Source organism: Melanaphis sacchari, unplaced genomic scaffold, assembly GCF_002803265.2.
Source record: "Melanaphis sacchari strain LSU unplaced genomic scaffold, SCAv2.0 Contig13_pilon_pilon, whole genome shotgun sequence".
Taxonomy (NCBI): domain Eukaryota; kingdom Metazoa; phylum Arthropoda; class Insecta; order Hemiptera; family Aphididae; genus Melanaphis; species Melanaphis sacchari.
In genome coordinates this window covers 1,618,550-1,646,463 of record NW_020270588.1, presented here as the reverse complement: position 1 = coordinate 1,646,463, position 27,914 = coordinate 1,618,550, and the positions used below count along the sequence as shown (strand labels likewise).

Below are 27,914 nucleotides of genomic sequence, written 5' to 3'. Positions count from 1 at the left end.
GCATATTATATGGCATATTTCAATACTTTCTAGTGCGTAAAAATCCGTGATCTACATAATATATCATATTAATACACTTTAATTTTTAAAAGCAATATCATCAAAATTTATGAAAGTAATTATTTATTTATTGCAAAGCAAAATATTTTGATGAAAAATTCATCTTTTGTGAAACACAATACAGAACAATAATAAATAGTATGATAATAATAAATAATAATAATATAATAAGAGATTTGTATTGGACGTTTTCTACTTAATTCAAAGAGCGAGGAGTAACTCTGGGTTCCATGCAAAAGCTCTTTATTCTAAAATAATCTGTCAAAGGCATGATATTGAGATTTTATCGAAGTCATTAATAATTTAAAATCATTAAAAATTCTTTTTATAAAACCTAATTATTAATTTTTTACAGAAAATTTTTATCTAAATGAGCATGAAAATTTAATTTACAGCCAAACATATCAAAAATCTGATTATTGAAAAGAATAAGGGATTATTAAATGAGTGTAATTATTTAAATATTACTGTATAAAAACTTAATAAATGTACGAGTACTTACTATAGAATGATAATGAATTAGTGAGTTTTAGCTTTTAACCCATTATCATTGGACTAGCTCTTTATAAAAATGTTAAAAATATAATTAGAGAAAACTAGATTGAGAGTGGTTTTTAAATGACCTGGATGAAAGCCATATTAATTATCTTTTACAGTTGATTTAATAAAACTAGTTTTACACTGGGATTAATAAAGCTTGACTATATGGATATAGGTAAATAATAGGCTGTATTGGAATTATTATCATAAGACATTAGTATCAGTGTAGTAGTACAAAAGGTTAAATAAAATTTGTTGATAGATACTTTCATTTAAAGTTTGACAGAAATATGATAATGATGAACTAGTAAAAAAAAATGCATTAGACAGACCATCTGGTTCCACACTCATTAATCACATTTTAATTTAGATATATCTAATTCAATATCAGTCATAAAAGAAACAATTAATTAGGCAGATATGGCAAAATATGCAAGAAAAAAATGTTATTCAAAATTTGAAAAAAAAACAACAAAACATCTAATGTTGTTAATAATAGCATTGATTATAGAATAAATTCTATAATTCTATAATCAATGATAATAGGTAGGTATGTAAAAAAAAAAAAATTGAAAAAATAGTTTAAAAAATAGAACATAATCAATGTTATAGTGTTGATTTTTATTTTGATATTTTAATTTTAAAGTTAGATACCAAGATTTTTAATTTGTAATATGTATATACTCATCTTGCATAAAAATTAAAATAATGATCTAATGAATTATGAAAAAAAAAATTCTATATTACAAGACACTGGTAATTTTCTTACCTAGGTAAATTAATATTATAAATAACAACATATACAAGTGTGGAATCTTCTTAAGTCTTTGTAAACAATGATGACTAAAGACTACTTTATATCTTTATTAATTCTAAGTTAATAAATCATAAATGAACAGGAATTTATTAGGAACCAACAGTTTTATTTGTGCATGCAATAGGGTAACTATTATAAAATAAATTTTATAACTATCAACAACACACACTTTGAGATATAATCTTTATTTCATAAAATATAACTCATTTAGGTCGTAAAAAATAATGAATTGTGAACTAAGTAACTTAACATAATATTAAACAAACATAAAATAATTAAATATCATATTGTTAATTCTTTGTTGAATATTACTTAAAATTTGATTTAACTTTGTTTTTAGGTTTGTGCACATTGTCTTAAGAAATATTTAAAGCATAAAAAAGATCAGAAGAAGAAATTTGATAATATACAAAGTTTATCTTTTAGTAATTTGATCGTTGAATCAGAGCAAAATGAAAATACTAAAAACCACTACAGTAGATATTATAGTACAAAACAAAAATAATATTACTAAGTTATTTAAGAAAATGAAACTTTTAAGCACGACAAAAAAGATAAATGTAAATTGAATGATATTATAATTAATAGTTTAATTAATAAAGTAGAAGTCATGGAAGAATCATATAATTGTAAGTTTTCCAAGTTTTGTCTATCAACAGTAAAACAAAAAAAAACAAATCAAATATGTGTGTGCATTTACCTAAATCTAAACAGAGTTCCTCAAATAAAACATTTCTTCAGAGAAAAACTAAAAATGAAACCAACCAAAGAATAGTTAAAAATGTTCATAAGAAAAGTTCATATAAGAACGGCTATATTGAGAATGTGATAAAACGTATAAATATTAAAAATACCCCAATTGGAGACATAGATAAACTTATAATAATAAAAAAATTAATACGTCAAACACATACCTTACCTTCACCAAAAATTATTCTAAGCCCAAAAAAATATGTTTATCATAAATGTGATTATTCTTGTGTAGAATGGACTGACTACGACCAAAATAAAACAAAACAAATTAATATGTTAGCAATACCAGTATATTTTGGTTTCAAAAGGCATACAACAAATGGATATAGTGTACAAAAAATCGATAACATATTATGAGACTCCTTGTGGAGTTTCTATTCAAAATATAGAAGAAATGATGCATTATCTTAAAACAACTAAAAGCAAAATGACAATCGATCTATTTAATTTTGATAGCTGTGTGAATCCATTAACCAAACATCGAGTTTTAAGGCCCATAAGGTTTTTGGACGATTTATCCGAAGGCTTGGAATTTAGACCAATAACTTGTGTAAATAATATTAATGATGAATTACCACCAAAAATTAACTATATGATTAAGAGACAAGCAACAGTTGGTGTCAATATAAATGTGGATTCTAATTTTCTATGTGGATGTGATTGCACAGATAATTGCCTGGACAAATCAAAATGTGCTTGTTGGCAGAGAACAATAAATGGACTAGGTAATATGCCAAATCTTGAAAAAACCCAAAATTTAGGTTATAACTATCGACGATTGTATGCAAATGTACACACTGGTATCTATGAGTGCAATAACACATGCAAATGTAACAATTTGTGCTTAAATCGTGTTGTACAACAACCGATACTAAACAATTTACAGCTGTTTAAGACAAAGAAAAAAGGTTGGGGGGTACGTTGTTTAAATGATTTACCACGAGGAACTTTTATATGTTGTTACATCGGAAACATATTGAATGAGATTAATGCCACAGAACAAGGTGATTGTTATGGCGATGAATACTTGGCAAATTTAGACTTTATTGAAATAGCTGAGGAATTCAAAGAGGGTTATGAAGAAGAAGCTTTTACAAGTGAACCAGATGATACACCTCAAAAGTTGTCAAAAAAAACTATGGATTTATTAAACAAGCTTACTATGCATGGTAAATTTTTTTTTTCCCAAAAAAATTTATAATTTATGTTTTATATTCAAATTTTTATTTATGTTTTAGATAAGAACTCGGGGACAAACAATGTATTAAAATTTTTTGAGTCTAGAAATATCAAAGTTCAAAACTTTCCTTCAAATAGAAACTGCAATAAGACTGTAGAATCAGTACGAAATTACTATGATACTGGTGATAGTATGTATGCCATAGATGCAAAATATAGCGGCAATATTGGACGATACTTCAATCACTCGTGCACTCCCAATTTATTTGTACAAAATGTATTTGTGGACACATATGATTTACGTTTTCCATGGATATCGTTTTTTTCAAAATGTTACATACCAGCCAGGACAGAGCTTACTTGGGATTATGGTTACAAGATAGGAAGCATACCAGGAAAAAAAGTGGCTTGTTATTGTGATTCAGCTAAATGTAAACGAAGACTTCTCTAAATTATGTGCACCATGCATGTGTTTTTCTTTTTTTGATTATGTAATAATTTTTTTTTAGTTAATTAACAAATAACCAAATAAAACCAAGTATGACATATTATTCTATATTTAATCGCTATTAAAGAAATTTAATTTCAATACATCAAACTTTACTAACAATACAAAAACTTTTAATTTTTAAATATTATTAATTATTATTAGTTGGTTTTAAAGTATTGTTTAGAAATTAATTCTTGATGTTAAGAGCATTTTTATTTAATTGTCTTGAGAAAATCACTTCTTTGGTAAAACATGAATCCAAATTATATATTAAACTGTTTTGATTTTTTTTTATAACAAAATATTGACAATTAAAAAATAATACAATTTTTAATTTATTAATTATACATAGTAATAGAATGTTACATTATTACATTACTGATAATTTTGTAGTCTTTTGATAATTAATTTATCATAAAACAAAATATAAAACTGGAATAAAATATATTAATGAACTATAAATATGCTTTAATACTAAAAACTGCGAAAAAAAAAACATTTTCTTTTGAAGAGTTAACTTATCTCTCAAGTATAATAAAATATAAATCAAAATGTATAAATGTATGAATAAAAAAACCTACAAAATAAATGTAAATAAATAACTGAACTATTGTAAGTGTTATCGCTTAAATAAATAATAGAAATCATATCAAGCAATATTTTAAGTCATCTTTTGATGAACTAAATTTGCTGTATAAAAGTTGCTTATAAAATATTAACGACCTGTGTTATAGCCTGGGAAAAAATACAAAAGTGTTTTAGCCAATAAAGTATTAATGTTCATATGGTAAGTTTTTCCCAATTCAGCTCTACATGATGGGCATTGGTAAACCTCAGATGCAAATGATCTTTTTAAACATCCCTGAAAAAAAAAACCAATAAAAAAAAAATACTAGTTTATAAATATTTATAAAAATAAATACTAAGTCAAAAGCTTACTTTACAAATATTGTGAGCACATTCTAATGTGATTGGTTCAAAAACAATATCTTGACAACATATGCACATGAATGTTTCTTCAACTCTATCCAAAAATGCCTATAAAGGATAATTATATAATAATTAAAAATGTTAGCAAAATTTCGAATACTAAAAATTAAATAGGTACATACTTTTTTACCGAATTTTAACAACTCTTTACAATCATCCCAATATTTTTTATTGACAGCATCAGCCGTGATAAATTCTTCTGCTTCTTTTTCGAGTTTGTACTGCATTTTTGCTTTCTTTTCAGGGCCATTTCCTTCATCTTTTTTTTCTTCTGAATTTCCATCCGATTCATTGTTTTCAGTGCCAGTGTCTTGTAGAGTTCTTTTTCTGTTAGATCCTGGTAATTTTGTATTGTCAAGTCCAGTAGAAGGTATATAATTTTCTGGATACTATTAAAACAACTAAATTAAAAATTTGAATAAATAATTATATGTTTAAACTGTCATTAAACTTACAATTATTTCAAGGCCTAGTTGAGCTATACGCTTTTTGCCTTTTGCTGTCCAAGGTGCTGGAGTAGGATCATCTCTTTTCAATACAAACCGCCATACAACAAAACCAGATATTCCGGTTTCCGGATAATACTTTACGACTTTGTAAAGGCCATCGTAACTTAAAAATAAATTAAAAAGTATATAAAGAAAAGTTTACAGTTGTGTAATTATCAAGTAACAGTGTGATGTTTGGATGCTATTTATTTTACAGATTAATTATATTTAATTTTAAGTATTTCATCAATTTCTATAAATTTTTTAAACATAAATATTCATACCGATTGCCCACTTCAGGCGCATATTTTGAGTGTTTATGAAGTTTATAATTGCGGACAACTCTAACTGGTTTGCCTTTTTTCCAATCCGTTGCTGTTGCTCCTTCCTTATTATTGATTTCTGCATTACAGTTGAGAGCCAAAGCTCTAAAACAAAAATTTTAACTGAGATTGACAGATTTTGAATAAAAAAGTGTACCCTAGATTACCTGTTGTAACGTGTCAATTCTTGGTCACAACTCTGCAGAGCAGTACGTTTGTTACCCGACAGATCTCTACCACCAGAACCGGTATACATGAATTCATCACCATTGTCAACGTCATCTTCATAACCACCACTCAATACAATACTAAACGCTCCTTGATTGTCACGGCCATGTATTCCTCCAACTGGAGGACGATGAATACCACTTTCAGATACCTTCAGAATAAAAAATAAAAAATTGTCTTAAATGCTTCAGGATTTCTCAAAAACTTACTTGAACGCGGAATAACCAAGTCGTGCCAACTTCAACACCAGGAATGGCACCGAAATGATTTGGTGGAACAATGTTACATTTTTTTGTTCTACCGACACATGCCATACCTTTTCCCCAATCTCGTTTAGATGTTGATGCTAATGTCTTTTTTTTTGAAGACTTTAATTTTCCACCTGCCTTTACAATTTCGTTTTCATCATTTTTGCAAGTTGGACAATACCTGATAAAAGTGTTAATAGTAAAAGTAATTGGTATAAATATTTAACGATTTATCATTTGTCACTTACCAATCATCATCTTCTGGAATTTCTGTCAAGGGCGGTGAAAGGCACGTTATATGAAAACCTTCATTACATTCATCGCATAATATTTGTTTTTCCTCGTTTTCCTTACCACCACAAATACTACACCCACAGTGAACACATGATTTTTTAACGTTGTCTTTGCATTTAGTACAGGTCAAAGCTCCAGCTCCTTTTTAAGAAAAAAAAAAACCAATTAATATTTCCTCAACAAGAAAATTTGGTTCAAATTTTTATTCCTACTTTCAACAGAAGGTTTTGTTTGCATCATTGCATCATCTTCTTCTGTCCTCTCTGCAACTAATTTATATGGTTTTATTTTTAAGATATCATCTAGGAACATCAATCGACAGTTGTTCAATACTGCTTTATTCGATCCAAGTATTACATCTCCTATGACTTCACGATTTCGTCTATTAACTGTAATCTGTTTCACTTGTACGTCATACCAATAGCCGCGTTCTTTAGGATGTTCAGTATTAAAATTCATAAGAACTTTATCGTTGATTTTTAATTGATCAAATGGCAAATTATCAGTAGAAAATGGTCTTATATCTTTCAATGTAACTTCAGTGGGTGGGTTTCCAGGGGCTCTAAATAAATATTATCAATTAATACACAAATGTATTTTAAATAAAAACATAAGACATACCCTGCATCCTCTACAAAATAAATTAGTCCATCATATTCTTCTTGATTATCAGAGGAAGTTTGTTCATTTTTTACAGTAATATCTTTTTTTATCTTCACTATTTTACCCATGTACCACACACCATATTCATAATCTCTTAAATCAACATAATCTCCTATTTTAAAATATTTGCTTTCCTCTGAAATATCATCTATATTGTCCTAGAATGGAAAAATAATATAACTTGTGAAAATTTAATCATGATAAAATATTTACTTCTTTTGTTACAGAACTGAAGTCTGTCGAACAACTTTGAATACATGTTTCATCTTTTAAGTTCTTAGAAACCTCCAACACTGATTTTTTAGTAAAGTTAGTTTCAGCTACAGTTGTCATAGTTATCAATTGTATAACATCGTTTATATTAATACTATAATCAAAGAGGTTATACTGATTTTCAAGCTGAAACATACACATAACAATTTAGGAACCTAAAAACTTACTTAACACAGGAAAGCGTAAGTGAAAAGTAAAGAAAAAATTACTATTAAATAGTTTTGATCAATTTTATAACTGTTAGAAAATATTAATCTAAACAAATATAATACCAATTAATGTCAATAAGATAGCATGGCACTGGGGCTGGTAAAAAAATAAAACCATTACGAAAATAAAGTCTTTTTGCCGTTAAAACTACTTTAAATGAAATAACTATTGTTAAAAATAACTTTTATGTTATAGAATATACCTAATACTGATAAATAATTAGGTAGAAATATGTGTCATGTTCTTCAATAGACTGATAATAAAAAACTCTAAACAAATAAATTTAAGGTATCTAGTATACCTAACAAGCACTTTAGAATCAATAATTAATAATAGCTATTTCTATAAGAAAATTTTATTAAATAATTACAGGTCTATTAAAAAAATATGAAAATTATTTTAAAAAGTATAAAGATACACAAAACACTTAACACCTACTACCAGCAAACAAATTTTTTAATGTATAGAGTATTTTTACTTTACATCATAAAAAACAATCCTACTTTAAAAACCAAATATAGATGATTGTGGGGTGGGGAGAGAAGAAAATTGATAAACAGATGATGCCTGTCACCTAAAAATAGTGGTCGTTGCCAAGTATCATTTTTAATTGTTAGCTATTCCAGTAATGTCAATTATTTCCTTTAATAATAAAAAGATTTAATATTTAATTAATACAAAATATCATATTGGTACTTACTTACTAAATAATTTATAATTTAAATAATTGTATTTGTTTTAATGTACAGTTATAAAATGTTAACATTGGCAATGAATCAGTTAAACTGAAAATGTACCATTTTTATTTTGTTGTTTCAGTTTAATCCAATTATATATAATAAGAACCTAATATATTATAATATAATTGATAAATAATAAGTATTTAGAATAAATATAGTAATATTATATTATATTGTTTCTCTAAATTGTTTACACCTTATAATCATATTGTAGATAATTAATTAATATTTGCTAGAATATTTACTTGTATAATTCAAAAAGTAATGATGAAGTTTGATCAATCATGAGTTAAATATAATTTAAAGTAATGGAACGTAAATTGTCTAATCTATATAAGGTTTATTATAATAAAATGGGTATTCTTGTTGTATGCGGTCTACCTCACGTTTCTTCATGTCATATGCGGTCTACCGCACACTTGCTGTCTACCACACATGTTTTTGTACGTCATATCAGTGGCGTAGCAAAAAAATTTGGGCTCCCCCGAAAAAATAAAAAATGGTAACCCTATAACCAAAGGCCCCAAATTATTATGTTCTCCCCCGCAGCGCGGGATCTGCGGACCCTCAATTACGCCACTGCGTCATATGCGGTCTTTAACATACTTTTTATACCTTCGTAATATTTGGCTAACATAATGTTAAAAAGTGCAGTAAATAAACTGAAGAACATTGGATCACGTAGGTATTACAGCACAAATTGAACGTTTACGACTACAGTCACGATTTTGGCAGGATCCAAGTTTTATTATAGCAGGTATTTTATTATTGATATAGAAAATATAAATCACATCGTTAAGATAAAACTTAATCGTCATTGCCGTCGAATCGTTGAAAGTTATCATCAGTAGATAAAAAGTGTGTGGACGTATGGTAGACCGCATATGATATATAGGAAAATGTGTGGTAGATGATAAGTGTACGGTAGACCGCATACGACAAGAATACCATAAAATGGTTGGTATATATATTATATACATAAACATAATATGGAAATCTGTCATCAGAGAAAAAAATAAAAGACGACTGTCAATAATAGGAAACACTCGTTGGTATAAGCTTGCCATTCGTTTCGGTTAATGGAAGCCAAGAGAAAATAACTTTATTATTTTAGTATTTAATAATAAAACATAGAATAATATTGTACATAGTATCATCATTATCGAATTGTTATCTAAATTTTATCAACATGGTTTCAGGTTTATTTTTTTTTTTAAAGCTCGCTTTAGAAATTTTAAACTTGAGACTAAAAAAAAAATGCATTCAATATTATGATGTTCCGATTTGATGATTTTAAAATCTGGCAACTCTACGTTGGTGGTGGTCCAAACAAAAAGCATTAGAGCACATTTTTGGAAATGAATATAGCTGTTATTAAGACATTTAATTCTATTGAATTATTAGAATAATTATTCAATTCTGATATTAAAGTAAAAGCTACAAATTTTTAAGAATCCCTCTAAGAGATGCCATACCTGCATTGTTGTCTCTATCTTACTAATATGTAAAATCAGATGCTTATGATTTTATAACTCATATAAACAAAAAATTTTATGAAAAATATGATACTGACATTTATATACAGAAAGAATTCCAAAAATTATAAACTGTCATCATAAAAAAATAATTGATAAAATAAATTAAGATGGACTAATATTATGTTTTAAACAAAATTTTACTGTTGAAGTTTATGTATAATTTTGGATCAAACAATAAACTTTTATAAATTTTCAAGAAATTTATTTTAGTATAAAGATCTAAACATTTTGTCTTCAAATAACTTTGAAGATCTACAAAACATACTTACCACCAAATGAATTAAAAAAAAAAAAATGAATGAAACTATATACAAATTTAATTCTGATATATATAAAAATTATGATAAGACTCAGAGCAGGATTTCAACATTTTTGTAAAAATTAAACCATATTAAAACATCTATTACCAGAAACATTTACAATTGAAAGAGGAGAAAGTGACTTTGACTATGATTCGAAAGCCAATGATTAAAGTACTGCAAATAAGTTAAAATGCAAATCCTGTAAAAATTGTGTAGTATGCAGCTATAATATTCTTATGAAATATAATTTATATAGTGATACATACTATTAGTTGTCAAAAAAATATCAATACTTTTTGATATTATCATGCACTCAAGTATGTATATTATATATAATTAGTTTAATTTAATATAATTTTATTGAATCATATCCAGAATAAAAAACTTAAATATTAATAATTATTTTAGGTAGCATGCGAAAGATTATTTTTGATTTTAGAAGTAATCAAAAATTGACTAAGAAATTCATTGTGGGAAGAAAAGTTGGATGATATAATAGATTTATTAAAATAAAAACTTTAATATTAAAAAATTAAGTTTACATTATGTGTATTGTTTATATATACATAATTAAAATTTGTTTTTATATAAAATTAATGATAATATTATAAACACAACACTACCTTGTTATAAGATAATATTTATAATTTATAATTTTTTTTATTTTACCTAGTTGTAATTTTGTACTTCTAATGATTGAAAAATTAGAAGATCTAATTTAAAATAAGAAATAAAAATATGATAAAATATGCTGGACTGCAGGAGAATTTTGAATAGAAAAAAAAATGAAATGTTAAATTAAGAGTGAATGTAACTAAATATTGGGCTAGTTGAACTGCGATTTTTCCCTCCAGTCTGCTATTGAATATACTCATAAGTAAATTTAAATAGATAGACACACAATATTTTTCTAAATCTTAATGAAATATTTTATGTTGAATATTAATATTATAAATTATTCATAAAACAAAGCAAGATAAAATATACAGTATATAAATTGAGACCCATAAGATTTTTTTTTTTTGCGTATGGCACTCATAAGATAGTCGATCTTTACAGATTGTACCAGGATGATCTAAATAACACTGAAGCAAATTATTAATGTAACCATTATCCACGATTATCATACTAATATATTACCAAACCATAACAACTTAGATTAATTCTAGGTCCACAACTATTTTGAATTCCTCATATTCTAAACACAAATAATGTAACTGATGTTTTATCCATTTCTCGTTATAGATAGTAATGACATTATAAAACTTAGCAATATTTTAACTGCCAATTTTGAACAAATCAAAATCAAAAATATCAAAAATGTGGAAGTCGATTACAAGTAGAATTGACGACAAATACAAACCGGTTTACAGAATTTTTATCGCTTCACTAAATCAATCGTTACATTATAAATAGAAAACGTTTATATTTCTATGCTGTGTGTGTGTTAAACAAAGAAAAAAATCACTACTTCCAATTAATTTGACAACCAATTTGAATGCCTAAGTGAATTAATCATGATAGTAGACTATAACTTTACCGTACAGATACCAAACCACGTGAAAAATAAAAATAATTTCTTAAACTGTAATAAGATATTTTTAAATGTAACTACAATATGAAAAAGTACCTGTACAAAATACATATACAAATATTAAGCGGCTGAGAATAATTACCTGTTTGCCCGCGAAAAACAGTCGTTGGTTTTCCGGTTTGACATTGAACTTCATCTCGACGAGTGTCTTCAAGTCGCTGATCTTTGTTGTCCTAGACGTGGGTATTGCGATGGATACGCCGGTGTTCATCATCCTTACTACCACGTGCATGGCGACGGCGTTGTTATTCGTACCCAACGATACGTCGGTACCTAGTACGTAGGATAACAGTAGGCGACTGTAATAATACAATAATGTGATATGTTTTAGTTTCACGTTTTTGTACTTTTGCTACGGCAAGAAAAACGAAAGCGCGCACACAATCAACAATCGCTAAATACTTACTAATTACTATTGTAGTATTGTACAATTGAATAAAAACCGTTAATAACGACGGCGAAAAACTTGAATCACTAGAAGTTAGGAATTTGCCGCAGAAGGTGAGACGACCAATCAAAAACGGGATAACGGAAGTCGAGTCGTAACGGAAAGGGCGATAGATGTCAGCACTGCGGATCCGACTGACGACGCGTGTGAGTGCGTGAGTGTTATTGTCATTTTATCTCTGATGCGGCAAACGATTAGCCGCCTCGTTATAAATATATTCGAAAAACCCGAAAACGGTATCGACAGGCGACGAGTGACGACCGGCAATCGGCAATCACTAGAGCGGTTTATGTTGTGGTGGGATGAGGTATGATACAAGCGACATGATACTTATCGATATTATAACAATACAACATAGTTTAACGGATTTCGTACTGAAATCACTAATTAATAATTATTATTATCATTCACATTTCACATTTTCACACACATACTCAAAGATAAATATACAATAATATATTGTAACACCTATTTACCGCGGTAAATAATTTGCAGCTTACCACTAGGACACAGCATACATACATTATACATTACACGAGAATTGTTTTGTCATATTATTGTAATAAAAAATAAATATAAAATATAAAAATAATTACACATCATTTTTAACTTTTTTTATAGTAAAATAATCAACCTAATCTCAATAAAATATGTTGTTTCTTCTAATTAATATGAATTAAAAGTTAAAATATTGCAAACATAATTTCAATGATATTACACGTTGGAAAAGAAGTATATAATATATTTATAAAGTTAAACCGTTAAATTTGTCCATTGTTGTGAGTATTTAATTTTTTACTAAGAAATAAATGTTTTTCCACTATCACCTTTGATAATTATACCGTGCTTAAAGTCTTAGTACAAACATTACATTGTATATTTATTACAATAAGTTTATAGATCTATGATTATAACATCAATGGGATGGCTTGAACAAAACATTGAATTAAATATTGGATAAAATTCTACACGTGTATTAATTATGCATAACATTGAATTGGAAGATTTTGCATTTTTGCCCATATACGATGAGAAAATAAGGCATAATTCATGACATAGTTATTCATTAAATAAGTTGTATATTTATAACTTCAGTATTATTTGAAACATTACATCATCTTAAATATTCAAATACAATTGCGTTTTTACTTTATCTGAATTCCGAGATGAGAAATGACAAATCAAAAATTTGTCTATCTTAAAGGATAGGCGATAGCAGAATGAATTGCTTTTTAAAAATTAACGAGAATACGTTGTAAGTATAACGTCACATTACACGCGTTTAAATGTTACGCGCCCTCATCAGTGTCGTTTGTTCAAATTACCGCGATCATAAATATAACGCGTGTAAAAATTACCATGCTAAAATTATGGGTCACCTGGATACATATATAAAAAAAAGCATCATGAAATATACGTATAGAGATAGTAGGCTAACATTTAAAAAAACTGTCTTCGTCCAAAATTGTTTTTCGTTTTTCGTATACAATTATAAACCTATAGAGTTATCATTGAATTCAAATTTAACACGCTCATAATAGTTACCATATCGTCACCTAATGTGCAGCAGAGCGGTATCCACTTGAATACTTTTGTAATAGTCAATACTTCAATAGTGTGTATTGAAAAATTTGATAAAAAATGTTGGGGCTCTCTTAAATGCACCATCAATGAACCATAATTTCTGATTTAGCCAATAATTTAGAATTCTAAATGCATAGTTTAGGAAAAGCTAATATTATTATTTTGACAATCGTTAATAAATAATATATTTTCTCCTCAGTTCGATATGATTTATAGATTTTTAATTATTTTATAAATATTTTTAAATAGATTTTAGGAATTTTGGTAAAATATTAGTTCGAGTATGGTACCTACATATTATCATAATTCACAAATACAAGAAACAAGAAGTTAATGTTTCCTTACGCATCTTAGTGTGAATTAGTTTTTATGATCTCTCGTACACAACTATACATTTTCTTTTTAAAATATTTATCATTTTTTGTCTATTAGGATGGGCATTTTAAGTTTTTTCTGATCATGATTAATTTTGCATTGAATTATTTCAGTAAGATTATTAATTTGTAAAAAAGACTTAGATACATCAAGTTTTAGTAGGTATGTGTCCATCTCTAAAAATCACATTTAAATATTTTATAAAAATACAATTTAAAATTATTAAAAACGTTTTATTCTTCTCATTTGTCATTTACCTACTCCATAGTGGTATAGTGAACTGAAGACATTTGACTAGCAACTAAAGGTGTAAAATTATTGTATTACCTACTATTTTATCGAATCTCATGAAAAAATTAAGTGTAATTTGGAAGTTTTATGTGAAAATAATTGTGTAATAGTATATTTATACGAATCGTTTTAGTAGAACTATCTACTAATTAAAGATGGTCAATAAGATAGATGGGTACAATGATACAAAGATACAATGATAATAGTTATGGCTCTACGCACAACGTACATTTTATCTCAACATGATAATAACAATTGGTAAAATTTACTAGTATTTACAAGCGATTCACCAGAAAATAAACGCAAGTCTATAACATGGAATGAATCACCTTGGAAATCCAAAAAAACATTTATTAAAAGTTATACAAGATATTTATTAGATTGTTATACAATTAATGATGTGCATATAAATAAATTTTGTATTTAATTTTTTTATACTCTTGTTTGTCTTAAGTACCTACTAATGAAATATATAATTTATTTCTCACATTTAATTAAATATTTTAACTAAAATATATTATATGTTGTAATTTACTTGCATATTTTTTTTTTCATTGGTGAATATGGTGATAGTAGGTCTAGGAATTTAATGACTTAAAAAATATACAAAAATGCATTTAAGAAAATGCAAAAATCATCTAAAATCTCTAAGAAATTAACTTATAAATGACAAAAAAATATACTTAGAGCGAAAAAATTTAATTTTAAAATAATTATTATTATAAATTATAAACTATTATTTATTCATTTCTTATACTACGCAAAATAGGAAAAAATTGTTTTAAGAAGTAAATCAAATTTGAGTTGATAATTAATTATATTACTTTTTCAATATTCAATAGGTATCAATGGATTGGAGTAAATAATTGGGATTACTTATACAACCCATACTAAAAAAAAAAAAAGCTTAAAATAAAGAAAAATGAGTTTAAATACACAAAATTAATGTAATATTTGTAAAAATTACTTTAAAAATTGAATAAAAATCTGCGCTCTAGTTATTATTTATTATACGTTTAGTCTTTAATAAGATAAAATGTGTTCATAGATTCTCATACTTTATAGCCTTATTGGTGAAATTCGTTTATGTTTTTAGCAAATTTTTAATTTATTTAATATTTCTTCTGGTGTTACTTGAATATTTTTATTTATATGTAACATTACTAAGCCGTTAAGTCTTTGTTGGCCCATTGTCGATCCTAAATAAGTTTTAATCCTTTTTTTAGAACTGAATCAGTATCATTATTAGGTATATGGTATGACACTAAGAATTATTAAAATTAATTTAATGTTAGGAAATATAGATGCATATAAACATATTTAAAAGCTTCTATTGAAGAATTAACCTTTTCTGGCTTATTTTTTTTATTGAAGTAGTGTCAGTGGACACTTCCTTTTATCAAGCTTATAAGCTTATACGTTATGTGAATACCTCACAGTTATAAAAATGTACCAACTTATTGTATTAATAATATAATGTACACAGATGTCAGATTGTAATTATTCTTTCATAAAATAATAGTAAAAAAAAAAAAAAAAACTATGCAACGTAAAAAAAATATTGTTATCAAATCTTATCTATAGTTATTTATTAATTATAATCTTTATAAATTTATAATAAACACGCAAAAAATGTATATCATAAAATATATAATTAAAATTGTATTATTAAATTTTTAGATCCTTATATAAATACTTGTAAAATCATTATACTTATAAAGACCTAACTAACATATCTATTTCCAAATAAACATTTGGCAACATATACAATTGAAAACTGCACAGTACCTGCATTGTATAGTCGTTCTTTGTAGTTATGAATCATGATTAAGTATGTTTTAAAAAATAATTGTTTTAATAAACATGAATATTATAATTTAAATGATCTATAATACATTTTATTCAACAGAAATAAAAATTGTGTATAGTATGATATAAATGTATAATTAAATAAAATGATTATTATAGACATTAAATAAGTACAATAACGATTAGCTAAGCTCTTCATACTCAAATATTTAATCATAGTTACTTATAGTTAATGAAAATATTACATTATTTATCTTATAATTTTTTATTGAATATTGTAGAATTTGAACATAATAAATATTTATTAACGAGAAACACAAACTGGTGGTAAATATTTTTTGGCGTAAATTACGAATCTTACTTTACTCCATGATCGATCATTCAAGGTGTTTCATTCTCATACACATTATTTGTATATCATAATAATCACAGATATATACTAATACTAGATAGCCGTCTTTGTATACACCGCCGCAAAATAATTGAAACCGACGCCATATGCAAAGAATACAACTCGGTAAACAAACGTTATCAATATTAGACTTTTATCAGTATAATACATATTATTATATTATAGACATTTATTTATATCATTGTATTACTTAGTACTTACCTATATTTTATTAATTCTCACTTTTTCAGTTCTCTGTTTTATAGTATTAGACAAAACTGTTAATTAACCTATACAGTATGTATTTATACTAATCTACGTAAATTTGGGATATAACTAAATTGTAATGTTTTATGAATTATGAAATATGAAATAAGGAAACATTGTCAAAAATACTAGGATATAAATTACAGGTACTACCTTATTATAATTACTTATATTATTAACAAAAATAACAATTATTAAACAGTAGGTAATACAAATATAAGTAGGTAGGCACTACTATTTACCAACAATAAGTAATTTATTATTCAACTAGAATACTGAACGACTGAACAGAATATCATAATATTATTTTGTTGTTTACTAAGTGATAACGTTTGTTTACCGAGAGTATTCTTTGCATATGGCGGCGTGTTTCACTGATAACAAGAAGACGGCTATCTAGTATTAGTATATATCTGTGATAATAATAAATCATGATATTTATTGTTAAGCCATCGTCGACATGGAGTAAACAACATTACCTTGTAGATTCAACCTAACCTGTTATACGTTAACATTGCTCGTTTCGTTAGCGCGATATTCGTAATTGAAAACATTTGCCGTTTCAACAATTGACGCTCGAATCGATTCCAGTTATTAGTAGTCATCGAATGCAATTTTTTCAAAGTAGTAAGTACATAATATGTCAACTCTGCTTACCCGCATTTAATGTTCGACTTCAAGATTAACTTCGATCGACTGCTGAAATTCGACTTACATGTGTGAGCGGAACGGATGCGTTGCCAGTTAAGACAGCATTACCGGTTTACTTGCTTGTTTATATGTCCGAATGCCCGTCTACGAAGTGCCCAAATTTCGTTGTCTCACGCAGAATGAGACGGGCATATTATTCTGGTAGCTGTGTGTTTGATTGTCGATAAAAACTGTTAAAGCTCCATTGAAAACTCGATTTCTGTTGACATGAGGTTCTTCTAGAGACGCTTTGCACGATTTTCGCCTTTCCTGACAGAGTTGATAGTTTTAATTTTAGCTAATGTAAAACAGTAGCATAGTATGATCTGAGATTGGAACTTTTTTACTATCAATCCGAATAAACAGATATAAAATGGAATTTTATAACAAAGTTTTTGATTCTTTGTTTAGAGCCAAAATTAATATATTCAATATTTGTATTAAAATTGTTTCAACCTTCACAAACTAGTGTTATAGGCTATAGTAAACATTTGAATAATATAATATTTGTATTACATTTTAAGATGGACGACCAGAAAATCTTGCCAGATGTTAACCCTAAAGCATATCCTTTGGCTGATCAGCAGTTGACCAAACAAATTTTAAACTTGGTTCAACAAGCAATGAACTATAAACAATTACGTAAAGGAGCAAATGAAGGTTAATATTGTAAAAAGTATTTTTAGTTGATAATATGCTAACAGTGTTATAAATTTTAGCCACTAAAACTTTAAATAGAGGTATTGCTGAGTTCATAGTTTGTGCAGCAGATGCAGAACCAATAGACATTTTGCTACACTTGCCTTTGTTATGCGAGGACAAAAATGTGCTATATGTTTTTATTAGATCAAAACAAGGTTAGTATTTTAAATTAATAATTTATAAAAACTTATCAAATTCACATATTATATTTTAACTTTTTTACAGCATTAGGCCGAGCATGTGGTGTTTCAAGGCCAGTCATAGCGTGTTCCATTACCACTGATGAAGGTTCACAATTACGGTCTCAAATACAACAAATTCAAGCTGAAATTGAGAGACTTATGGTTTAATTTTGTACACATTTTAACATTTGTCATACTGAATTGGGAATATTAATAATAATAATATTACATCATTTAAATGTTTAAAATATGTTATTATTTTGTAATCATCATGTTTAATAATATGATTTATTAATAATATACATTTTCTTATAATGGATATCAATGAAGTTTTACCTAACACAAAGTGGTTTTACAAGAATAAAATTAATCTAATGGTACATTATAAAATTAATATTCCTATTCTATTAATGTTTGATATATATTATAATGTATTTATGCATTATACATATCACATTTGTATGTTAAAATTAACACTTTTTTAATTTATAACATAAATAAAAACCATAATTGACTTAAAGTTACAATTATTTTTCATCTGTTCATAGAAAAAAAATTAACCAATTGATTTTAAATACTAATGTTATAATCTAGATTGGTTTATATGATGATATGATAGAAAATTCTATTATAATTGAAAAAAAATAAATGGTTACTATATTAAACCATAAATTAAATATATTTATAAAGTATATTTAATCTATGATTAAACTAAATATAATATCACCGGGTAGATAATTTATACTATTGCTAAAAGATAAATCATTTACTGTTTATCTCCATATAACATCCTGCCTTTGAAATAGATTTGATTAAGAGTGTTGCATGGTGAAGTATAATAATCCTTAAATTTCAAATGTCATGTCGAATAATAGATTATAAATGATAAATGCCACTTGGGAGTAACCTTAATCGATAACTTTAAAAAAACATGAAAGATGGAAATTAATCCAGACATTAAAACCTGAAATTTTATGCTTGTTTACCTGAGTTACAAAAACATTTACTGTCACCACAGTAGTAGTTATTTCACGATTTATAAGTTATAACTATGTAAAATATTACTGTTATAAAATGCTCATAAATGTTATTAATTTAAATTTGTTAGTAGATCAATTCACTTAATAATTAGTTTTGTTGAAGGGCAAACATAAACCTGCAAAGCGGTTCATTGATCAGCAAGCAAAAACAAATAAAGCATTAACATGATATTAAATTATTTAAATATTATAAGATTTATTTGATGTCTTTTGGACTATTGTAAGATGCATTTAACTTATGTTTTTTCCAATTTGGCATCTATACGCCATTTATACAGTAACAACTTTTCCTCTGTATATATATATACATTGCTTTTCGTGGTTATATATTTTAATTTAATTTTGAAATCAAAAAATATAAAATAGATATATAGAATTGTAGTCACAATATAACGGTTTTGAGAAGGACTGTTTTATAAAATAAATAAAAATAGAAAAATATATTTATACATAAATACATGATCCCTCTAGTATTAATAATGTACCTAATATTAGTAAAATTTAGTTATTGAAAACAGTAGTCAATGTAACAATACAAATACAATTGTATTAATTTATACTAAAATAAAAGAATTATAATAGTTTGTTTTGATTTTTTTTTTTTAATATAAGCATTAAGTGTGTTTCATGGGTAACCAGATAAGAAGGTAAGCCAATATAGTTATTAATTATAATCATAATCATCACATTGAATGTTCACTATAATGCAATTGTCAACATTTTAAATATTTATAATTTGAGCGTTTTAGAACTAATAATATTTTGTAATTTTGTTTCGTACCATTATAATTTTTTTGAGATACGTGAATGATCGAAGTAGCTTATCCAACAAGTATGATAAACCTGATCAACACAAGCAGCATCGCATAAAAATTACAAGTACCAATAAGGATTATTAAAACAATAATTTAAATAGAAATGGCATGTTCTGTGACCAACTTAAAAGAAAAGGAAAAATATTGCTTTAATCTCAATAATTTGTTTCAAATAAAAGCACTAAAAAAAAAAATAAATAAATAATCTCGATAATTACTTTATATGATCAGCCAATACCAAAGCAGACAAAAGTGAGGATCTATTTCTAGAATATAATCAACTATAAAGATAATGAAAATACTGATACTATTATAAAACATTTAACAAAATAATGGGCCTTCAGCATCAAATAAAATTTCAAATCAGTTATTGGTAAAAATTTATTTAACAACAATTCACTATTGACATGAAAAAAACTCCCGTGCTACATTTACATTTTTGAGGTTTTGGTGTACTTGAATTCAAAAAGAAATAAGTTATGATCTGATAATATTTTCATTATGCTGTTTTCACTGAATTAATAAAAAGAATAAATAATTCCTATATTGTGTTAAAACCTATTTTAAATTATTTATGAAATACTTTTTGTGATTAAAACGCTAATAATAATATAATATGAACTATCATTCAGATAACCTTCAATGTAAGCTTAGCAAAAACATAAACTATAATAAAATTTCCAATACAAAAAATATTGACAATTTATAAAATAATTCCACATAATTAATTTTGACTTCAATAATTTTTTAAATTACGTTTGATGAAACTGAAAAACTAATTTCTGAAGATTAATGATGATTTTTATTATTATTTTAAGCATTTTCTTAAAAATTGGGTTTTAGTAAATTTGAGTTTTTATGTGTTAATAAAGATTTGTTGATTACATTTAATTTATATAACTATTTGATTTTAGATGCAATCCGGAAATTGTGTGGTTAATTCTACACTATTTAAAGTTATTAAGAAATATTACAAATCAAGGTAAACTGAAATTATTGCTTTTCAAAAACAGAACTAAAATTAAGAGAATTAGAAATGTTGGAATATAAATTAACATAAATATTAATTTGTAATACAAATCATTGATTTTTTTTTTTTATTTCATAATTTGAAAACAATTCAATTTTCATATTTTGTTAATATTTTTATTTTCAAAAAATTATCACTAAAGGTATTATTTAAAAATTTCATTCAATTGTCAATTAGTATACAATAAATATTTTATTTAAGATTGTGATATCTTAAAAAAAATTATTTAAAATTAATAACAAATAAAATTACTGGGAAATTTAATTGAATTATTATAAAAAATGTTCAATAATTTAATGTTATATTCTGATCATTGGTCATTCATATTTTGTTTTGGGGTCATATCATAATTTAACATTTTATAATTATTTAGCTAGTTCATAACTTTATAATAATATATAAATATAAATATATATATTATGATTGATTTTAAAAATAAAACAATATTTTGAAATCAATGATTACATGAATAATATATATATATATATATATAATACAATTTTGGTAACAACAAAATAAATTTTACTCTGTTTCTAGTTAATTCAACATACATTTTAAAAAATAAAAAAAAACTGAGGTTTAGTATAATATCTAAACAAATAATTTGTAATTGCTATTTAAATTTGCACTGTTACAGATAATGAAATTTGTGATGTAGACGAAAATAATTTTAGGCAAGTGCAAATTTGTGGAATCATAGATTGATTTTAGATTAATACAATTAAAAAGAACATTTTTATCAATTACAATGTATTACTTATTATTTAGTCCAACCACGCCACATCGAGGCTAAACTGGCTGCTGTACTAGCTACAAGTCCTGCTCTAACAACACTACTAGCAGACTGTAAAGACAATTGAGTATGATCTGCAGGGTATTCAACATTTGGTACCTTAAAAAACAAAAATATAAACATTTAACAAATTAAAAATTTAATTTGTCAGTAATTTTAAACTCACAGCTTCCCATTCATAATAATTGTCTTCTTCAGAGTCCGAGTCTCCAGTAGATGAAAATAATTGAAAAGTTATCTTTTCTTCGAATGCAGTGCATAGTTTACTATCAATGTCTGGTGGATCCACCCTAAAAAAAAAATCATATTGTAACAATTAAAGATTTAATTCAAAATTGTACTTGAATAAATATTATTTATAAATAAGTAAATCAAAGTATTAATTATTTTGTTTAAAGTTATTTGATTACTTAATGTTAAATATTGATGGTTAAAAAATTTTTTAATGTTACCTTCCTAGATCACTAACAGATGTATCCAATAGTAGCAGCAAATTTTTTAATGTATGGTCAGGATGTAGTAATTTAGGATCAACATTTTGTGAAAAGCACAAGTAAAGAATGTTAGCATTCAAGTGAGTAACATATTTTGCAAATTTTGTTTCATTCAGCTCATTACCACAAAATTCACTATAAATATATAAATATTAAGTAATATACTTCAATTTTGAGGTATATAGTGTATGTTTACCGATTACAGTACCTAAAATTTGGACGCCTAGGTAAAAAAACGTCTATAAAAAAGGAAAGTTGCTTTACTAACTGCGAGGTATATGTAAGAGCAGCACTTATTGTACATGCAGGATTTGGTTCAACAAAAGTTTGATGAGATGCATAATCCCTATTCTTATCTGAAACTGGAAAATAAACAAAAATGAAAAAAGTGTTATTAAACTGTACTATTGCTTAAATATATTAGATACATTTATTTTAAATATAAACCCCATTCATTATATGCAGAGTAGTCTCCATTTGCTGGAAGAGTGGGTGCTACGATGCGGTATCCAAGTTCTGTTTGTCTCGACCATTCTTCACAAGTATCTACCCATTGACCGCATACATATGTCAGTTTTGAAGCTTCCGCTAATGCATGACTTAAACTATTATTACTATTATTAGCATCCAATTCTTCATTCCTATCACCAAATAAAAAATATAACTCATTTTAATTTTGAACAAAGTTAATCAAAGTATTGTAAAACTACTATTAAAACTTAGCTAATAATTAGGATGCAACCACCAGAGTAATATTCAGTTAAAAAGGAATTTTCATTGTTGATTTAATGATTATATATAATAAAAAGAGTCAAAAGGAGTAACTTGATGACAGTGGCAGATTGAACGATCGAGATACCAAGAAATTTTCCGGTGAGCTGCTGCTCGTATAAAATAAATATTTATTAATATTATCATTGTGAAATTATAAATTAAAATATTATCTAATAAGTAATAAATATGTAAAATTATTATTAAATATAAAAACCCAAATTTCTGATTATCTTAAAATACGGGACCGTTTGTATTACTGAGGGTCTTTAAAATTATGATTTTCCAGGGCTGTTTTTTCTCTCAGTCCGCCACTGCTTGGTGATATCTTTTTTTTTTACTGAGAACTCAAATTGTGCACTAGACTTGTTTATAATTGTATTTTTAAGATGTTTTATATACTTATAAATGATTTGATAAATATAAGAGTTAAGTTTGATTATTACTTATTACATGTGATAAATTTGTTTTTCAAGGGCTTAAAAAGACATCTTACCTACAAGTGTTATACCATTTTACTAATGCATAGCATGACAACATGTAAGTTCAGTAATTCCAATTCTGCATGGTTAGTTTTAATACTGGAGTGAATTGACCTATTAACAAACCTTAAAGTAAGGAAATTATCTGTGTTATTTTATTGGTTTTTGAAGATATTTAAATTTATTTGGTAGTGTATTATGAATATTTTTAAATAATAATACTTAACATGCTAATAATTTTTTTTTAAACTGAAGTATAGACAAAATCTAATAAGAAAACACAGATGATGTTCTTACTTAAAGTTTTATAAGAGGATAATTCACTTTAATATTTAAACTTTAACAGTATAAAATTGGAACTGCTGATATCTTAAACATAAGAAAAACTAAAGCAACATATATATGGGAATGATTAATAGAACAAGTATAAATGTAGTATAATGACCAATAATCAATAATATTCATAATATTAATTTTGTACCACCTATATTAATGTTAAGAAATTTAATTGATAGCCTTTAATCAAATATTTTATAAGTGTAATTTGTATTATGAAATATTATACTCACTGTAAAATAGTTGGATGTACTTCATCCAATGAGAATATATGAGTTACAAGCTGATTAATACGTGTTCGAATTATATTCTTTAAATTGGGTCTAATAGCAAATAGTTCATTTTTTTTATCATTCAAAACTGATAATTGATCTTTGGTAAAAACTTCTAATCGTACAACACGACTTCCATATCGATCAACTCTTGATTTTTGATTATCTATTTCTAATTTTATTTTTTTTAGTTGATTTTTTTCTATAAATAAAACAATAAGATAAATTTCATTAATAAGCAGAAAAAAATATATTTCAAATATTATATTAATTTGGTATTTCATTAGTAATTTCATATTATGCAGACTTTAATTATTGACAGAAGTCAGTAATATCTAAAATTAAATTTGTTAGAGTATATTAATTAAATTAGAGTAGGTTTTAGATTGACATGCATTACAGTATTACACACAGAAATTAAATTATAATATTGAGATCATCAAAGAGCTTTTAAAGTAAATTTAAAAATATTGTGTTACTTTAAATGAGAAAAGTGCATATCTATATTAAATATTTGAAATGATATTACACTATCTGATTTAATTAAACACTAGTAATATAAAAACGAATCCCATATATTAAAAAAATTGTGCCTTCTTACTATCTGTAAGAATTTTGTTTTTGTCCGATATAGCAAGTCTTAATAATTTAATTTTTTCTTGTAATATTGAAGTTTCTGTTTTCTATAACATAAAAATAAATATTAATAGATCTATTACACTTTTGAAACATTGTAACAGTAAATAAATATTTTACCTTCAAAGTAGTACACTGTCTTTTAGAGAACATTTTAGCACAATCATTTTTGAACAAATTAGAATTATAGACAATACTTTGAAATTTTATTTGTTTTTTGAAAAACCTAAAATAAAAATAAAAGTAAGTTTAATAAATTATAGGTTACTATATTCAATATCATTAAAACATACTTATATAATGATAATAAATATTAATACAATTTTTAAATGTATAAAATATAATATGTTTAATTTTTTAATTACTATTGTATCTCGTATTTAATTAAATATTAAAATTATAGAAATAATAATTAAATAGGTATTGATATTATATGTAAATTTATAATGCAACAAGAAGTTGCAGGATTTACACTTTTAGAATATTTTAGTAGATATTCATGACATTAATTTGAAAACAATGAATTGACAAAATACCAAATAGTATTCTGTGATATAGGTAGGCAATAGTTAAGACATTAAAAGTTTTTAGGATTTTGATTAACCATAATAATAATGATACATTACTACTGATGGGATGATTAGAGTAGTTGGACACACGCAATTCAATTCAATTTTAGAATCAGTCATAGTGGATAGTGTATAAATTGGGATATTGTTCAGTGGTCAATAAAAAGTTCCAGAACTTTTGTTATTTTTAATGGTAATAATTTGAGTGTATTATTTTGTGATTGGATGTAATTATAATGTATCTACTTAGAATAATATAAATAGTAAATAGTAGTATGATAATATAATTAAAATGTACAGTTTTTGATTAGTGTATTAAACACTTTGTTGAATTACCTAATTAGAATACAAAATTTTAAAAAACTAGTGTGAAGTCAAAATAGATCCTATTCCAAGTGAATATACAGTATCTTTATTAATATCATAGATTTGATATGAACATATTTTACATTTATAAGAATTGTTACTAATGCTGGATTGTATAAACAATAAAATATTAACATTTAATATATTAATAGTAAAGTAATGGTCCCTTAAATATGGTTTATTTGCATGATTGGCCAAATACATTTCTAATTAAATTAATCAACATTTTTTTTTATGAATATTTAATTTTAAAATTTTAATAGTTGATGAAATTTAAAAACTATTGAACTACACATTTTAAGAGTTAAGACTTTCTTAAAATATCTAAATGATTAAAATTAATTTTATAGAAAAAATATTACATAGTTATTTATTTGAAATCAATATAGTTTAATTATCTATAACTAAGGTAATAGAGGAAAATGACATGGATATAGAAAGTTTTTTGGTTAAAATGGTAATTAATACTATGAAAAAATTGTGAGATAATCAAATACGTATTTTATGACTTATCCCAATGAAACATATTATTTGAAATAAGCTATAGTAGTGTTGGTAAGGGTAAATTGAAATAGTCTGAAATATCTATTTGACCAGCAAAAATGTTGACTAGTCCACTTCTGAACATAGCATAGTCAATTGGGTAAATTTCTAAGCTCTATATTATACATATTATTTAAAACATAAATATAAATTTGTCAATGGAATCGTGTCGCTAAGGTGGACTTGAAACCGTGCACAGTACTGAACTGACCTGCCCTTGTCGAAGGCCGATGAGTGTCCAAAGTCGCCATTCCCGACACAGGTCTTGCAGTGGAACATTTTGCGGAATCTATGGCACATTGGACACTGTTCGGTGCCACAACACCACTTTTGGCTGGTTTTTCGGCATCCCGGGACACCACATCCCTTGCTTGATCCAGCAGGGGCTGCGGATGAAGTCGCGACCGGTCCCGGTGGGACAATCGTGGATGGTCTATCCATCGGCGGTAACGGCGACGACGACAACGCAATAAAACAACGTCAACAGTAGTTGTCGACATTAGACGAGGAAAGTGGGGCGGCCATACGCGAGATCAGATATCTACCGACTTCGTCGCGAAACCACTAAAACAATTAACAACTACGACGTCTACAAACGAATTATGACTATAATACGACCAGAGAAACTAGGACTAGAACGACGACGAACATCGACGCGTACTGAAGTACTTTTGACTTTTTTAGTGTTAGGTACTGTTATTATACGCACGCACACCCACACACACACACGATTACGTCGTTTTATGATAACGACCAGCTGACGTCTCAGTCATTGTGCGTCGTTAAACGAACGAGACCGTCAAATCGGAACGGATCGGACGCCGCCGCACTGTGCGAAAAAAAAAAAACAAAAAAAAAATATGTCGATAAGTCGATTAAGTCACTCTTATTAATCGTGCAAAACACGACTGTTTCCGCTCAAATGAACGATTGCCCGAACGCCAATGATACTAACGATGTGGATACACGAAATAAGGGTTAACTACTTACAAAATCACAACTTCTTGTTTGTTGCAACTGTTTTAATTTTGTACACTGATATGTAATCCTCAACAATGATGCAATAGCAACACTTCTTTTTCTTTTTTTTTTTGATTATAAAGTTATGTTCTTGTGATAGAAACTATTCGATTTTGTCTTCGAGCCTTGTTAATAAATATTAAATGATATTATTCACATTTTTATTTCTAAATAGGTAACTAATAAAGTTTAGGTAGGAATTTTGTTTAAGACGTATAAAACAAATGATATATTTAATTTGAGCAATAGTTATGATTCTACCAAGACTTACTGTTCAA

General features: G+C 26.1%; 4 protein-coding genes across 6 annotated transcripts; 2 read left to right on the top strand and 2 right to left on the bottom strand.

Moving 5' to 3' along the window:
- Positions 1–2,101: 2,101 nt before the first annotated feature.
- On the top strand, positions 2,102–3,810 carry LOC112591575 (histone-lysine N-methyltransferase SETDB1-B-like). The gene is given in 2 exon segments (XM_025335417.1): positions 2,102–2,506; positions 2,508–3,810. Coding segments are annotated over 2 exon segments (1,698 nt in total). The 3' UTR covers positions 3,801–3,810.
- Positions 3,811–4,419: 609 nt separating this feature from the next.
- Positions 4,420–12,707, bottom strand: LOC112591635 (E3 ubiquitin-protein ligase UHRF1-like). Of its 2 annotated transcripts, XM_025335510.1 has the most exons (13): positions 12,137–12,707; positions 11,813–12,029; positions 7,287–7,472; positions 7,032–7,231; positions 6,623–6,972; positions 6,365–6,551; positions 6,078–6,297; positions 5,808–6,019; positions 5,602–5,745; positions 5,285–5,441; positions 4,952–5,218; positions 4,779–4,877; positions 4,420–4,701 (listed from the first exon to the last, which is right to left on the bottom strand). In XM_025335510.1, the coding sequence occupies exons 2-13, from the start codon at positions 11,960–11,962 to the stop codon at positions 4,555–4,557; spliced, it is 2,319 nt and encodes a 772-aa protein (XP_025191295.1). In that variant the 5' UTR covers positions 11,963–12,029; positions 12,137–12,707; the 3' UTR covers positions 4,420–4,554. The 2 variants fall into 2 exon arrangements, with proteins under 2 accessions (XP_025191295.1, XP_025191296.1); XM_025335511.1 differs by lacking the exon at positions 12,137–12,707 and having other exon boundaries at positions 11,813–12,130.
- A 4,395-nt stretch (positions 12,708–17,102) lies between these two features.
- On the top strand, positions 17,103–18,701 carry LOC112591623 (NHP2-like protein 1). The gene is made up of 4 exons (XM_025335492.1): positions 17,103–17,522; positions 18,110–18,245; positions 18,305–18,442; positions 18,513–18,701. Exons 2-4 carry the CDS (start codon positions 18,110–18,112, stop codon positions 18,635–18,637), a joined length of 399 nt encoding a protein of 132 aa, XP_025191277.1. The 5' UTR covers positions 17,103–17,522; the 3' UTR covers positions 18,638–18,701.
- Positions 18,702–21,914: 3,213 nt separating this feature from the next.
- Positions 21,915–27,354, bottom strand: LOC112591597 (beclin 1-associated autophagy-related key regulator). 2 transcript variants are annotated; one of them, XM_025335454.1, is made up of 9 exons: positions 26,828–27,354; positions 25,259–25,364; positions 25,104–25,185; positions 24,464–24,704; positions 23,089–23,282; positions 22,838–23,003; positions 22,600–22,776; positions 22,314–22,437; positions 21,915–22,246 (listed from the first exon to the last, which is right to left on the bottom strand). In XM_025335454.1, the coding sequence occupies exons 1-9, from the start codon at positions 27,055–27,057 to the stop codon at positions 22,115–22,117; spliced, it is 1,452 nt and encodes a 483-aa protein (XP_025191239.1). In that variant the 5' UTR covers positions 27,058–27,354; the 3' UTR covers positions 21,915–22,114. The 2 variants fall into 2 exon arrangements, with proteins under 2 accessions (XP_025191239.1, XP_025191241.1); XM_025335456.1 differs by having other exon boundaries at positions 21,916–22,246; positions 22,850–23,003; positions 26,828–27,353.
- Positions 27,355–27,914: the final 560 nt, after the last annotated feature.

Excerpts from the sequence above, each read along its gene's own strand:
- LOC112591635 (XM_025335510.1), bottom strand. The coding sequence starts at position 11,962 with ATGCACGTGGTAGTAAGGATGATGAACACCGGCGTATCCATCGCAATA. Across the intron at positions 6,973-7,031 it reads TATTTTGTAGAGGATGCAGG|AGCCCCTGGAAACCCACCCA; the intron begins GTATGTCTTATG and ends ATATTTATTTAG. Across the intron at positions 6,552-6,622 it reads AACAAAACCTTCTGTTGAAA|GAGCTGGAGCTTTGACCTGT; the intron begins GTAGGAATAAAA and ends TTTCTTAAAAAG.
- LOC112591623 (XM_025335492.1), top strand. The coding sequence starts at position 18,110 with ATGGACGACCAGAAAATCTTGCCAGATGTTAACCCTAAAGCATATCCT. Across the intron at positions 18,246-18,304 it reads ACGTAAAGGAGCAAATGAAG|CCACTAAAACTTTAAATAGA; the intron begins GTTAATATTGTA and ends TATAAATTTTAG. Across the intron at positions 18,443-18,512 it reads TTTTATTAGATCAAAACAAG|CATTAGGCCGAGCATGTGGT; the intron begins GTTAGTATTTTA and ends ACTTTTTTACAG.
- LOC112591597 (XM_025335454.1), bottom strand. The coding sequence starts at position 27,057 with ATGGATAGACCATCCACGATTGTCCCACCGGGACCGGTCGCGACTTCA. Across the intron at positions 25,365-26,827 it reads TCGGCCTTCGACAAGGGCAG|GTTTTTCAAAAAACAAATAA; the intron begins GTCAGTTCAGTA and ends TTTTTATTTTAG. Across the intron at positions 22,438-22,599 it reads TCTGTTAGTGATCTAGGAAG|GGTGGATCCACCAGACATTG; the intron begins GTAACATTAAAA and ends TTTTTTTTTTAG.